The 15,671-nt window shown below is 39.7% G+C and overlaps 2 protein-coding genes across 2 annotated transcripts; both read left to right on the top strand.

The window, feature by feature from the left end:
• Positions 1–482: 482 nt before the first annotated feature.
• Positions 483–7,118, top strand: LOC144653602 (uncharacterized). Its single transcript, XM_078513641.1, has 2 exons — positions 483–714; positions 5,979–7,118. Exons 1-2 carry the CDS (start codon positions 526–528, stop codon positions 6,342–6,344), a joined length of 555 nt encoding a protein of 184 aa, XP_078369767.1. The 5' UTR covers positions 483–525; the 3' UTR covers positions 6,345–7,118.
• A 1,769-nt stretch (positions 7,119–8,887) lies between these two features.
• Positions 8,888–15,238, top strand: LOC144653571 (uncharacterized). Its single transcript, XM_078513607.1, has 6 exons — positions 8,888–9,157; positions 10,260–10,510; positions 11,400–11,511; positions 11,723–11,854; positions 13,220–13,458; positions 14,576–15,238. Exons 1-6 carry the CDS (start codon positions 9,082–9,084, stop codon positions 14,936–14,938), a joined length of 1,173 nt encoding a protein of 390 aa, XP_078369733.1. The 5' UTR covers positions 8,888–9,081; the 3' UTR covers positions 14,939–15,238.
• Positions 15,239–15,671: the final 433 nt, after the last annotated feature.

Raw genomic sequence — 15,671 nt, 5'->3', positions numbered from 1 at the left:
AGTGGTTGAATTTACGTTGCAATTAGCTGAGAAATTTCTACGCACAAAATAATTAGAGTACCATGCAGTCAAAGAAGTTACAAAAGTAACGACCTCCAACCCAACCCTCCCCCCCCTCAGAAAGTAGCAAGGCGGCGTGGCCTTGTGGTTAGGACGCTGGACTTGTAATTCGGAAGCCCTGGGTTCAAATTCTCCTCCCTGCCTGCCTTTGGATTTTGAATTGGGTGGTCCCGAATTTAACTCCATCACGCTTTGTAAATAGCCAACTGGTCGGCCCTTGCACATTAACTGTTTGTAAGGCGAATTTGATCAAATTCACACGAATGTGCGCGACATAAATGTTAATCATCATCATCATCATCATCATCATCATCATCATCATCATCATCATCATCATCATCATCATCAAGTTTAACATATATTACATAGTACATCACGACCTTATGTCGTCTTTACCTTTCCTTCTTTAACCAAGGAAAGAGCTGCCATGATATTAAGACAACATTCCCGCATGCTTAAGATGGAATGTACCAGGTACAGCCGGATGGCGAGCTCAACATGTTCTGGGTCTATTGTGATATGACGTCATTTGGAGGGGGATGGACAATGTGTTACTCAACCGACAACCTTGTGAAACTCACAGCGGAAGTGACGTATGACGAGAATCTGCCTTATGGAACAAATGGCTACCGAACGGACTGTAACAACATTCAGGTAACGTAAAAGGAAGAGAAAAATAAAAATGAAACAGTTGATCGATTTCAAAATCACAGAAGTCTGACATTTCGAGTAAAACATAACGAAAACGAGACCGAGTAACGTTATAATTGTAAAATTATAACGTATATATATATATATTTTGGATTATAAACAAGATGGTAATATACAATATTTCGCCTTAATATCATAGGTGACAAATTACTCCTTAATTTTGGCGCGAAATTTTAACGTTAATTTCAAATTTTACATGTGAAATTATAAAATTGCCATGGCAACGTAGTTAGCGGCAAGATGGCGTCCGTAATAAAAATGTTTTAAAGCTTAACTTTGTACATTTTCGCTTGAATTTCATCTTAGCCAGCAAGCCTTGGCCATGTAATAAAACTTTTGATGATATTTTATATTTCAAAACGTCAAAACGACTTCTAGACCTAAGCCAATCTACATGAATGGCATCGAGCGGATTTTTGAGCGTTTTACACGGGCACCGTTTTCAGTTCATTCAAGACGAACTACGGTCAGAATGTGAGAAATAATTGACAGTTGATTCACCTTTGAAACTTTCTGTCAACAGCAAAAAGGAATCTCTTAAGGGTTTTCTTCAAAGACTAAAAAATCTTGCGAACTTGAGCAAAATGTATGCTTTCAATTTTTCAAAGCTCGGAGTTCGCGATGCAATATACCAGTCAAAAACCTATGATTGCAAGCGTAATTTGTCACCTATGATATTAAAATGTAATCAAATGGTATACTCGTGAAATTAGGAAATAATTTCACTTGCATTTTGTCAAAATGCTAAGAATTTCCCTCGCCTAAAGGCTCGGGAAATTATAAGCGTTTTGAAAAAACGCGCGTGAAATTATTTCCTAATTTCACTCGTCACCATTTGATTACCAATACTTATTTCATAGTCATAATCATGTAATACTAAATGTTACAAGCAGGCAAGCTTCGCTTCTCGGGCAAATATTTGCTTTAACACCATCAAATTTACGCGGGGCAACTATCAGCCGATAGTTCCTCGACAAAAACACTCTTTTGTTTAAATAGAAACCTCGAGTTTGCTGACATCCTATTGTTAAGTAATGCACCTAGTTCGCGGTAGCATAATAATGTAAAGCTACCTGTGTCTTGGGCTTAATTCGCTACAAACTTGTCGTTTTGTCTGTCTTTAAACGTTAACCCAGGGTAAACAAAGCTAACTGACTATAAAAAGCAAACCACAGAGAGGTTAAATTTGTTTTTCAAGATGGCGAGTGGCCACACGAAAAAAGGCTCTGTTAACATCGCCTTGAAAGTGTACCTGTTAGCGCTATTTGTCGGTTCGCTGTACCACTTCGAGTCTTATAAAACTCGACAAGATCTATCGCTTCGGCTTGCGAGAGACAAACTTCCGAAGATAACAGCACTTCTGGGAAACCAACCAGTATTGTGCGATAAAGTCAAACATCGCGGTAAGCACTATCTTCCTGGACGCATTCTTCACACATCCAATGGGACAAGTTCTTTTCAAATCGAGAAACACCTCCTCATCTGCGGTGATGTCTCATCAAACCCTGGCCCTAGAGTAAAGCCTACGGCGAGATATCCTTGCGGCGAATGCCACAAGAATGTTCGAAACAACCAAGACGCCATTTTGTGTGCTATATGCAAATCGTGGTTCCACGCCAAATGTCTCAATATGTCCAGGAATATATTTCGTTATTATTTGGCTCACCCAGACATTGATTGGACATGTGCCCTCTGCTCTTTACCACCACTGAGTGACTCATTCTTCTCAGAAGACTCGGTCAGGTTTGAACAAACCGAGGTTTCTGTTGACATGCATGATCAATCTGGTGTATATGCTAATCAGGATCTTATCTCACCTCAAGAACTCGAAGCCAAGCGAACAAATTCCAGCAAAGAATTGCTTTTGTGTCATCTCAACATAAACAGCATCCAGAATAAGTTCGATGAGCTCGTCGATGTGATCCACAAACTAAAAGCGCATATCATTTTTATCGGGGAAACGAAGATTGATTCAACTTACCCGAACAGTCAATTCAATATACCAGGTTACACACTGTTTCGCAATGATCGAAAGAAAGGTGGAGGAGGCATTCTGGCTTTTGTATCTGCTGTAATCCTTTGTAAAAGGCTGAAGTTCAACAGAACATACAAATGCATCGAAGCAATCGCGCTGGAGATTACAGTCGGTAGAAAGGAGATGGTTATGATTGGAATGTACCGACCACCGAGAGCGCTAAATGGAAACTACCAGCTCGCACTTGAGGACGAATTTGTATACACTTCCATGTCACAATTCTTATAGTTCCTAAAAGTGATAATTTTATTCTGATAACGCTTTACTGTCTCCTTCATCAAGCCATATATTAGCAGGTGATCGCTCAAAGCTGTATCGTAGGTACCACATTGCAAGAACATGTCAGATCTGTTAGTAAGCAAAACATCAATTAAAGTGCTGGTGGTTGTCGCACCTTTCCTTTCAATTCGAGTAGGCTCCTTTATTAGGCATTCGAACCCTTGTTCCGATTCCAAATCAATAATCAGTTTTCCTTCACTCCTATTAGGTCGTAACCTATCGAGATTCAGGTCACCGATGACAGCAACAATGCCTTTCTGGAGAGAGGCCCAATTGCAAATATGGCTTAATGAGTTAGCCACAGCTCCATGGCACGTGGGAGATCTTTTTGATGATGTAGACGATCAGGAATATTACTGGAAAACTATTATGAATAATATAGTGGATGAATGTTTTCCCTTGAAAAAGATGCGGGTGAGATCCAAAGACGTGCCTTACATGACAACATCGTGGAAAAATGCTATAAGGGCAAAAAGAAGAGCCGCTGCAAAGTATAACAAAGACAAATCTGCGCACAACTGGGAGGTTAAACAACGGTGTCGCAATGAAGCAACGAGACAACGCAGGATTGCAATTAAACAATATTGGAAAAAGAAAGCCAATGACCTAACGACAAATCCAAAAGAATTTTTCAAAACCTTTAAACCGTTTTTGGGATCGAAGGCTTGTACTGACAAACAAGCAGAAATTAACCTCAACGTTAACGGCACTGTAGTCTGTGATCAAACAACCGTTGCCGAGACTCTAGCATGTCACTTTGCCACCCTTGCCGAAAGTATTGGCGGAAACAGGGCTCAGCAATCAGAGAAACAACTATGCAATCACCCAAGTCTAGCTCGGATTAGATCAAATTGTCAAAATGAACAAGCAATAACTGTTGAGCCTACCAACACAACACAAGTATTGTGTGCACTCCAATCGCTTAAAACAAATAAGGCAACGGGTTATGATACTATCCCGGCTAAAGTATTGAAACTGGGAGCAAAGGAACTAGCTACACCCCTCACTAAGTTATATAACTCCTGCATCTCCAGTGGAAAGTGGCCAAGTGAATGGAAAAGGGGAGAATGGACACCTGTCTTTAAGAAAGACGATCCACGCGACAAAGAAAACTACAGACCGGTTACAGTCCTTTCTGCTGTGGACAAAATCTTTGAGCAGCTGATTAGCAAACAAATCACCTCTCAATTCGAAAGTCGCCTATCAGATTGCATTACCGCGTACCGCAAATCTCATAGCTGCGAGACAACCCTTGTCTCCCTGGTGGAACAATGGAAGCTTGCGAGGGACGGGCACCAATGTGTAGCTGTATTATCTACGGATATGTCAAAAGCATTTGACTCACTCCACCCGCGACTCATGCTTAACAAGTTAAGAGCCTATGGTTTTGAGGAAAAAACCGTCAATCTTCTACGCTCGTATCTCTCCAACCGACAAAACAGAATTAGAATGGGATCACAGACAAGTTCTTGGCAATTGGTAAACAGAGGATGCCCACAAGGATCTGCGTTAGGGCCACTTCTTTGGAACATCTACCAGAACGACCTGACCTATGAAATTAAATCGAACCTTTCTATGTACGCGGATGACCATCAGATTTACGAAACAGGAAAGGATCTCGCAAACGTAAAGTCATCACTTAGCAGGAATGCAGATAAGGCTTCTAAATGGTACGAAGACAACATGCTCAAGGGTAACTATAGTAAATACAAAACCATGGCAGTGCAGAACAAAAGTGAGATCACAGATCTGACCATGACTGTTCAAGGAAGCGAAATCGAGTCGACAGAGAAGCTGAACCTTTTAGGAGTGACGATAGATAGTAAGCTAAACTTTAACGACCATATCAACAACGTGTGTAAGAAAGCAAGTCAAAGGATTGGAGTACTTATGAGACTGAAAAACCTGATACCAACAGAAGCAAAGCTGCAACTATATAAAGCTGCCATTTTACCACACCTAACTTACTGTCACCTCACCTGGCACTTCTGCAAGGCTAGCGATAGGAGAAAGCTTGAACGCGTACAAGAAAGAGGACTTAGGGCAGTATTTAAGGATAAACAATCTTGCTATGAGAAACTACTGACAAAAGCAGACATACCATCGTTGTACAACAGGCGATTACAGGACATTGCCATATAGTTAAACATAAATTGCTGCCCGAGAGACTTAGTAATCTCTTTCAATTAGACAGTGGCTTTTATAATTTTAGAAATCGTGAATTTGTTCAACCCCGATTCTCTTCGGTAACATTTGGCAAACACTCTCTTCGATACCTAGGGCCCAAACTTTGGAATACTCTCACACCTATACTAAGAAATTTACCATCTTTAAAACAATTCAAATGCGGTATACGTGGTCGGGACCTCACTGCGCTGGCTGCTAATATCAGTGACTGTCGGGGATGCAAACTATGTCAAGAATGACTGGCAGCCATGACATAATTTTTACTTTTTAACATTATTTAAAGTTTTATATTTTAATATAGATAAAGAAACAGAATTTTAATATATTTGTACTTAGGTTTTTTTTTTTTTTGTATATAAATATTTTCTATTTTAAATATATTAATTACGTTTTTTAGTTAGTCAGGTTAGGTGTCCACAATTAGTAGAGGGGACTTTTCACCTCAGCTACTACAGATTTGACACGTTAATAAAGTTGTTATTATTATTATTATTATTATTATTATTATTATTATTATTATTATTATTATTATTCGAAACAAAAAGTTACTTTTTATTAGTGAGAGGAGTAAAATCAGTTGATGGTGGTTATGACGGCGAAATATTGAGAAACCACGTTCTATTTTAGCGTTTTTGTGTTTTTTACTTTTTATTATTTTTTCACGATAAGTTCAGTGAAAGGTTCCTTCCTTAATTTTTGCTTGCAGTTTCGGGAGATTCTTTTCGTGGACGAAGCAACTGCAGATAAAGCCTTCTTCACACACAAACTCAGTTCCACTCTTGTAGCCGCGGGAAATTATGGAGCACAGCTGCCAGGACTTTGGGTCGGAGGAGGCACAACAGACACAAGTTTTGAATATCAGCTGCTCATCTGTGATCAAGACTTCTACTCTGGATTCTTCATATCTGGATATACAGGCTGTTATAAACAATGCAGCCATTGGTGCTGGGACTACAGCTCTCCTTACTTTCGGTCAGCATCTACTCGCACTGCAGCTTATGGAGGCGTTGCGTTCAATGTGAATGGTCATCGGCCGCTAAGCTCCCGTCTGATCAGTGTAGGGTTGAGATGAATGAAGATCGCAAGCTCTTTGCCATCTCACTTTTTTATCGATTGCTGCGAGTCTACAATGAACAAACATTAAGATGAAGTTACGAAATCGTAATGTCATTTTATTGCGGGGCATTTCCTGTTACTTGACAGTCCGCGGTTTATGGTTCTGTGACCAATCAGGCGACAGTACGTGTTCATGGCGTGTATAAAAGAGCAGTTATCTGTTACACTCGGCCCTTCCTACTATCGCCTTCATCCTGTGTCAACTATCTTGTCGAAAAATCGTTAATTTTTAGACCTCAGGCAAGTAATTTTTAACTGTTCGTTGTTTTTAATTGTTTTCAACTAAACAAAAGTAATAACTCAGTCAGTTACTCCTAGAACGCAACCGTTCAGTGAACCAATCAAGCTCCAAATGAAAACACGTTATGCCATTCTTTTGTTGTAATTAATACATCTTGCCGTCACTTACCACTGCCTTGAACACTGGAAATAAACTACAAGTGGGATGGTTAGCACAAGCAATGAGACGAATATTTCAAACATCTTGTGAAGAGAACATCAAAAACGAAGGTTTCTCGTAAATAGAGAAGTCGATAAATCCTGCCCGACAATCACCAGCTTGTAAAAAATAAGCGTTTCACCTCGCCCGTTGATTTTCATGCCACAAAATGTCCACGGCTGTCTATGATTGGTCGTTTCTTGGCAGTGACGTTGCGTGTGAGAATATCAGCCAATCAGAGACACTGCATGGAACTCTATCCGTGGCGAGGGCAAATTGTTCTGCAATAAAAGCTTTTAGCTGTGCGTCTGTTCGTTTAAAGGTCAAATGAACAGAAATTTCAAAATGCCATCTTAACCAACCAAACGCTAAAACTATCCATTATTGAGTAAAGTTAAGAAAATTTTTTGCTGTCCGAGCCTTAAAGCGTGAATTACAGCAAAAAATACGAAGATTTCCGAAGGCTTCACGAAAACATTTTTGAATGACTGCGCACTGAAATGGAAGGAATGGAACGAGTTTGTGACGTCATAATTGGTGTTTTTGAAGACGACCGCAGACCGATTCCGCAGGCCGCACCGACGCCAAGGTCAACGACAACGTCTGGTGCAAAATGAATTTATATTTTACTTGAGAATCTCGCAGCTTTCCGGACGCATTCTGCTTATTTGTCGCTTTAAGAACTAGCTCCCGCTGAAGAAAGCGTTCAACCCCAAATAGAAAAACCAAAATTTAGCCGTCGTGGCTGACATTGTCCAAAATACGCAGAATTTCGTCATTTCACGTTGTTGTTCGGCAGAGAACGGCTTTGAAGTGTACCAAAATTCAAAACGCACGTGCATAGTTAAAGCGCGTGCAGATAATTCTGCTCATTAACGTTAAATGCTAATGAGAAAGAACAATAGAGATTCCTGATTTGTCTTCATACCAGCGTGCATTCTACCTATGTCTCACATGACATGCAAAACGACAGTAAACAAAACTTTAAGCTATTTTTGAGCTTTAGCTGTTCTATTTAAAAAAAAATGAGCCTCTCTAAACAATCAATCTACTGAAAAACGGCCGAACAGAACGAAATAACTGCTTGAAATGTCACTAAACACATTTATTTAGATTTTAAGGTGCCGTCTGCGGAATCGGTCTGCGGTCGTCTTCAAAAACACCAATTATGAAGTCACAACTTTTTATTTCCGACAATTTTTCCGAGCACTCTACGATTATGACAGCCTAAAAAAAGCATTTTTCAACTTGCAATATCTCTGCGATGTAATGACCTATTGCTTTGAAACTTTGGAATATGTTTATTTGGCTCTTAATAAACACATGGGCAAAAAAATAACAAAAATCGAAATTTCTGTTCATTTGACCTTTAATTTCTATGCACATCCCTTTGGGGTATGACTTTAACCTAAACAAAAACTTTAATCAATTATTTATTATGCGTGTTATCTACCCTTCCTAATAAAAGATTGTTATTATTTATTTGTTATTATTTATTCCATAGCTCAAATACCGAATGTCATTAAATACCATTAATAAAAACAACAAATAAGCAATTATTTTTTCGTCAACGAGCCAGGAAAAATAGTTATATCTTTTGACTTAGTATTTAAAAACTGATCACAGATTCACGTCTCTTGTCTGAGAGTACAAAGTGACCGTTTTTTGAGGTTTTATTACTTTTATTTTCTAAAAAAAATAAAGAATAAAATTAAACAACCGATTGGTTGTAAAAGCCGTTTTTGCCACGGAATTTATTGCAGCAATTTGCGCCAAACGTCACGCGCCAATCTCGTACTCAGATCTTCTACGCCATCCTATGCAGAGTAAGATCTGGGTATAAGTTTAATTATTTCGCTCTCGGATCGCAGCTGCAGCCATTTTATAATTATTATTGAATCTCTTGTTTGCTTTGGAATTTCTTGGTATACTTCGAATCTTAAATAAAATTCCTTTCGAGTGATATTTTTGCCAGTATTCTAAAAAGAAAGCGAAAAACAGTGTAACACTTAGCTTGCTTATCGATGGCTTCGATCGAAGGTTGCTAGAAATTAAAGTAATTTCAATAATGTTACTTGCATGTGATGGTTGCTATGGTTACAAACGAAACACAAATTCGGAATACAGAATAAGGTCTTCTGCAATTAGCCCCAAACAAAGATATTATCCGTGTCAGTGGTTAAGATGCAGATGGTATTCATGGGTGCAATGCTGTTAAAAGAAGTTTGATTGATAACTCACCTTTATAGTCGGAATGGCTGAGGTCTTCGTGCCGTTCTCTTTGTTAAGCATCAGGTTTTCAATTTTCTTTCTAAATGTCAAAGGAGGCGGTGAGTGACTTTATGTAATGATATTAAAAAGAATGTTTCATTTCTTCATCAATTGTACCCAAATTCTTAAAAATCCGAGTTAAAAAGCAAGGACGTGACATTGCTAAGTTTGTGAGTTAATGATCACCAAAATAATTTGTTTTATTTAACGTAAGACATTCTGTAAATGACTGGCTTAGTAAAGGGGGATAATAGTGCGAAATAAGGTTGACTTTAAGACCAAACCTGACAAAAATCTCATTTGAAACAAATTGCTTTTACAAGAAGAATATTTAGCAATTGCTTTCCATATATTCTAATTAGTTCACAACCTAAAAGATAAAGGCACTCAGTCGCCTCCCAAACTATTGCAAATTGTGCAATAAATGAAGCGCATTTTAACCGATAAATTTGGAAAATATATATTCATATTCAGATCAGTAGATTTATACTGAGTTATTCCAGGGCTAAAACCGTCACAGACATGATAAAAAACAGAAAAATCCAATATCTCGTTATATTAGCAGAGCAAGGTTGTTTAAATGCATTATTTATAATTTTCATGTTTTGTTAAAACAACAAAAACATTGAAATAGGCAGTTTAAATCGATCATCAGCTTCAACACAGTACAACAGACTGTTTTATTTTCACGAGAAAAAAAAAACTTCATATCACACCGAGGAACATCCCCCTTTTCCGCGCGCGTACGGTCTAGCATTAACACTGAGCCCAAATAACACGTCAAAATTGTGTTCAGCCATCTGAATTATTTCGGAAGGGAAAAAACCGTTACAAACAAGGCTTATCCGTCCTTGTCGAGGTTCTTCGAGCTCTCAAAATTGTAAGTGACCAACGTAACTCTACGATATGCATCGCTCGCTCGATTTCAGAAATGCTGCAGATTTAATTTATCAACAAACAATGATCGTATTTCCAGATGTATGCCGGGAATTGCACTTCCTGCCTCGCGTCGCTGGCAACGCCCTGGCTGGTCACGTGATTAAAACAGAACAAATGAAGACAAATGAGCATTGCGAGATCAGATATTATAGAAATACCCAGTGTCTCAAAAAATTGAAAAACGAAGTTAAATTGACTGACGAACAGAGCTTGTATTTCCAGATGTGTGCCGGGAACTACGCTACTTGCATCCAGTCACAGACAAAGCCCTGGTTGGTCACGTGATTACAATGGTGCATGTAAACGACGGCGACCAATGCGAGATTAGATGTTACGCAGAGGCCGAGTGCCTATCTTATAACTTGGGATCTCATCAGGTTGATGGACACGCATGTGAGCTCAGCAACTCAGATCACATCCGACACCCTGATGATTTGGTTGCCAGGCCTGGTTACATCTACAGAGGGACTGAGGTACGCAATACAATCAATTCAATTTATGTTTGCATCTGGTCGTGGGAACAAAAAGCGGCCATTTTCTTTTTACTGACATAATACAGGGCCTCATGCAAAACAAATACACCAACTGATTAAGAGCATGCCTTATGATCAAACTATTCGCATTTCACACGCATGCTGTCATTGCTATTTAAATCCTTCTGAGAAAAACAAAACTTTGGGTGACGTCTTTCTTAACAACGGCTTGATTGACACAGACTTGCACCGTTTCCCGGCACCGCTTTGCCGTCAAAGAAAAGTGCAGACTTTCTCCCCCCCCCCTTCCTGCTGTAGCTTAATGGTTAAATAGCTCCACGTCCAACCCTCCTCCTTTCTCATCAAGCTTGGGACCGGCCATATATGGCGGAGTTAAATGCTGGCATATAATTGCACAATTATTTAGCAGGCAGTACGTATGATAAGAGTCCTTTTTCTCAAAACAGCATCCTGTTTTGACTATTTGACTATAGTGGCCCTTAAGCCCCGGCTAAACGATCAAACATTTGCACGTGAAGCAAAATGTTGGATGAAAATGTTGGATCTAGATCAAACATGGGAAACCATTAAATGCAATGTCAAGAGAGGCGGCTAAACGGTCAAACATGCTCTTCCAACATGATGTTGGACGAAAATGTTTGATCTTTTAGCCGAGGCTTTAGTACTTTCCTGATTTTGTTTTTGCAGGAGTAGTGTTGCATTTTTAAATTGTTTTTATTCGTGCGGCTGGTATGCCCATCTTCAGTACGAGAGACCCGGTATAAGTGCGTTAGTTTTTCCCGCGTTGTGTACAATTAGTTGTGTACAATTAGTTGCATTGGCAAAAATTAAACTAGACAGAGGTAGATTTTACCCATTTTGTCTTTAGAATCGTTGCTCATCAGGCCCCTGTCCAAATAATGCTACCTGCCTTTCCTTGACGCCAACAACTTTCCAGTGCTTGTGTCCCGCGGGATTTACCGGGATGAACTGTGAAACGGGTAGGTGTGACAGTAGCGTCTGGTCTGGTGTCTGCTACTTCAGCACGTAATTTATTTTCAAATACTTCACATGGCCCACAAGAGAGTTTAGAACATCGATCCCAGAAGTGCTTTTCAATTGTCACTTAAAATATGCCAAATATTCTGCTCACATTAACCTGCTTGCGCATATTTTTCACATCCCTCGTTGGAATGTGTTTGTTTTCTGTAGATATAGACGAGTGTCAAACCAATCAGTACAACTGTCCGCTGAACGAGATCTGCGTCAACACCTTGGGCTCATATAATTGTACATGTGTCAGCGGTCTGTACGACGGTGCAGGAATCTGCCAGGAAATGACAGGTAAGCCGATCATGTTACTTGAATAATGTACAACATATTACAACTACGAAATTTTTTTCAGTCCTTTTTGTAGTTCAGTTACTGTGGCTAGCTTACAATGAAAACCTACATCTGAGTGAGCGTTATTCAGTGTATTTAGGGACGGACCATTTTTTTCTTGGAGGGGGGGGATGAGAAATTTTCCTCTGCAAACTTTTTTTTTAGTTTATGCACCTCTGCAAACATTTTTTTTCGAAATTCTTACTATTTTTTGTTATACATATCGTTTTTGCAGACAATTTTTTTTGTCTTTCCAGGCCCTGCAAACAATTTTTTTCAATATTTTTCATCCCCCCCCCCCCTCCAAAAAAAAATGGTCCGTCCCTTAGGGGTCCTGAATATTCCATGAAAATTCTGCACTGCTCGCAAAATTATAGGCTTCTGCTCGGAATGCTCGCAGAATTTTAGTGGGTGCTCGTTTGCTCGTGGTCCCATAATTTTACAAGTGCTCGCATGCTCGGTTTTTAGTGGAGGTAGCTTTTTGAAAATGTGCTCGTTGCTCGCAAGGCTAACTTTTGTCAATGCTCGTGCTTGCAAAGAAAAAAACTCTGTGCTCGCATGCTCACAAATGCTCGCAAAGACCATTCGATACCTCTGTATTTCATCTTACAGAAGGGCAAGGGATATTTGATAGAATTTACGTTGCGATTTGATTTTCATCTGAGAAATTTCTACGTAGAAAACAATTATAATGTCATCCATACCCAGGAGCCTCCGCCATACCGTAATATTCCAAAAGTAGCGACCCCCCCCCCCCCCCCTGAGGCAGCGTGGCCTCACGTGGTTAGGGAACGGCCGGTTAAATCCGAAAGTGAACGAGGGTCGTTCTTTTCGGAACTATAAAGTACAAGTATAGAGGTCAAATAAAAATCAGCAACTCGCTGTGAAGAAAACATAAATTATATAAAATGAGATACATATAGTCAGGGTGGGTTAGCGAGCTCGACTCCGAGTCGAACGGCCCGGGTTCGAGTCCTGGCCGGGGCACTGCTTTGTGTTCTTGGGCAAGACACTTTACTCTCACAGTGCCTCTCTCCACCCAGGTGTATAAATGGGTACCGGCGAATTTACTGCTGGGGGGTAATCCCTGCGATGGACTGGCATCCAATCCAGGGGGGAGTAGCAATACTCTCAGTCGCTAAATGCTACGGAAACCGGGATAAGCTTCGGCTGTATGGGCCACTTGGCTCCGACACAGACTTACATATAGTCAGGGTTTATAACCGGAAGAAATATTAACGGATATTATTATTACGGATATTAAGGATTAAACCATTTTGGGTTACCTAGTACATCACGTGTTTCTGCCGTCCTTATCTTAATAAGGAAAGAGCTGCCAAGACATTAAGACAACATTCCCGCATGCTCAAGATGGAATGTACCAGGTACAACCAGGTGGCGGGCTCAACATGTTCTGGGTCTATTGTAATATGACGTCATTTGGAGGAGGATGGACGATGTGTTACTCAACCGACAACGTTGTGAAACTCACAGCGGAAGTGACGTATGACGCTAATCTGCCTTATGGAACAAATGGTTACCGAACAGACTGTAACAATATTCAGGTAACAATAAGGAAAAGGAACGCAAAAACAAAAAAGTAAACAACATACAAATTAAAGTTAACAATAGTAGTACAATAATAGTGGTGCAATTTTGTTAAAAATTACTATGCTAGTGTACTGAAGCTATAAACTATTGATATCACTATGATGCCATCAGGAACTTTAGATCTCAACTTGAAAAAGTCAGGCTGATTTTTCACTTATGTCCAGGATTGAACGCAAGTATTGTTTAATAAGTACTTCATGTTTGACTGTGTTATTTGACATTTCGGTATTACTTCATATTTGACAGAATTTGGTGTATTTTGGTGAACTTTTATTAACGAGGACACTTTGTGATGCCTGTCATGAGGAACGTGCATCTCATTGGCGTTCAATCCTGGACATATCTGTGATTTTTTCAAGTTCTGCCGTGTGGCCTGTAAGAACAGCTAAAAATAATAATAATAACTCCATTCTTCCTTTAATAACAATTAATTTTATATTATATCTTCATCTTGATGTACCAGGTGTATTTCTTGCACGAGCAACTGAAAAGCAGTAAAATCCCCGTGTCAGTGTCCCTTTAAACAAGCCTTGAACAGTGGAGTACAAAAAATGAATATAGCAATTAAAAAAAGGGAAAACGAGGTCAGGAACATGCACAGGCCAGGTCAAAAGAGTTAAAAAATTATATCCCTAATGACGTTTGCTTAGTCTATTCACAATCATTTAGAGTAAATTTTATATTTTGTAGTAAATCGAAGCGACGTAATGTTTCTCTATATATCTTCTATATGCGCCATTGATTTCAACGTAACCTTATGTCAACAATTATTAACCACGAACACATAGGGTGGTCTTCCTGTGGTCTGTTTATACCACTGGGCTCCACAGCGAAGCTGTATTCTAAGCGAAGCTGTCCATTTTAGACTTCAGTGCACACTTTCAGTTTTGTTTGAAATAAACCAAAGGCCAAGACAAGTAAACTATGTAAGCAAAACACAGTGGCGTTTAGATGTCCAACTAAAAGAGTGAGACATTATTTAAGAGTTCCACTTAAAAAAAAAGCAACGATAATGGCAAAATATCGGCTGACAACGTTTTTTGGTAAAAAGGTTTGTTCTTTTTCTTTCAGTTTCGTGAAATTATTTTTGTAGACGAAACAACTGGAGATAAAGCCTTCTTCACATACAAACTCAGTTCCACTCTTGTCGCCGCGGGAAATTATGGAGCACAAGTGTCAGTACTGTGGGAAGGAGGAGGCATAGCAGACACAAGTTATGAATATCAGCTACTCATTTGTGATACAGCCTTCTACTCTGGTTTCATGGTATCCCGATATACAGGCTGTTATAAGCAATGCGGTCATTGGTGCGGTGATAGCAGCTCTCCTTACTTCCGGTCAGCGGCTACTTCTGCAAACTTTGCCGGAGTCGCCTTCAATGCCAATGGTCATCGGCGGCTAAGCTCTCGTCTGATCAGTGTAGGGTTAAGATGAATGAAGATCTCAAGCTCTTAAGCGCCGACAGACTATGACGAACGATTGTCCTTGCCTCTCACTCTTTTATCGATTGCTGCGAGTCTAAAATGACTGTTTGATTGACTAAACCAAAGTAATAGCTCAGTCAGTCACTCCTAGAACGCAACAGTTCAGTGAACCAATCAAAGCTCCAAATGAAAACACGTGATTAGGTGTCAAGAGTGGACTGAAAAGGAGCTTTCAGTTCTTGGGTCCGTTACTTGTACCTCTTTGCCGATAAGAAAACATCTTGTTTCTATGTGCTCACACGCAAGTGACTAATAATTAACAATTAGACTACGAGCCCGAGTTTTCTATGAGCAAATAGTCAACGAGGCGCAGCCGAGTTGACTATCGCTCATAGAAAACGAGGGCGAGTAGTCTAATTGTTTTAGTAGAAACTCTAAAGGATTGAAGTCCAAAACCTACAATATTGTGCACTTTGAAGACAAAAATCAAGAAAATTTACCGCTTAAAGAGCTACTCGCGCGCACGACTGTTTTCTATCGGCGAATAGAAATCAGTGGGAGAACCAATCAGATTCGCGGATTTCCAATAGAACAAAGCTGAGTTTCTACTAAATTGTATTAGAGCGGTATTCACTTGAGTGTCCAAAGTACAGTTGAATCCCGATAATTCGAACTCCCGATAACTCGAACCTTTTTCGATTTCCCTTGAAGGTTCGAGTTATCGGGCCCGGGGGGGGGGGGGG

Source organism: Oculina patagonica, chromosome 5, assembly GCF_052425735.1.
Source record: "Oculina patagonica isolate OP01 chromosome 5, crgOcupat, whole genome shotgun sequence".
Classification (NCBI taxonomy): domain Eukaryota; kingdom Metazoa; phylum Cnidaria; class Anthozoa; order Scleractinia; family Oculinidae; genus Oculina; species Oculina patagonica.
Note: the sequence above shows the minus strand (reverse complement) of the source record. Positions and strands in the feature narration are given on the sequence as shown.

Excerpts from the sequence above, each read along its gene's own strand:
- LOC144653602 (XM_078513641.1), top strand. The coding sequence starts at position 526 with ATGTACCAGGTACAGCCGGATGGCGAGCTCAACATGTTCTGGGTCTAT. Across the intron at positions 715-5,978 it reads CGGACTGTAACAACATTCAG|TTTCGGGAGATTCTTTTCGT; the intron begins GTAACGTAAAAG and ends TTTTGCTTGCAG.
- LOC144653571 (XM_078513607.1), top strand. The coding sequence starts at position 9,082 with ATGGCTGAGGTCTTCGTGCCGTTCTCTTTGTTAAGCATCAGGTTTTCA. Across the intron at positions 9,158-10,259 it reads TCTAAATGTCAAAGGAGGCG|ATGTGTGCCGGGAACTACGC; the intron begins GTGAGTGACTTT and ends TTGTATTTCCAG. Across the intron at positions 11,855-13,219 it reads AATCTGCCAGGAAATGACAG|GAAAGAGCTGCCAAGACATT; the intron begins GTAAGCCGATCA and ends TATCTTAATAAG.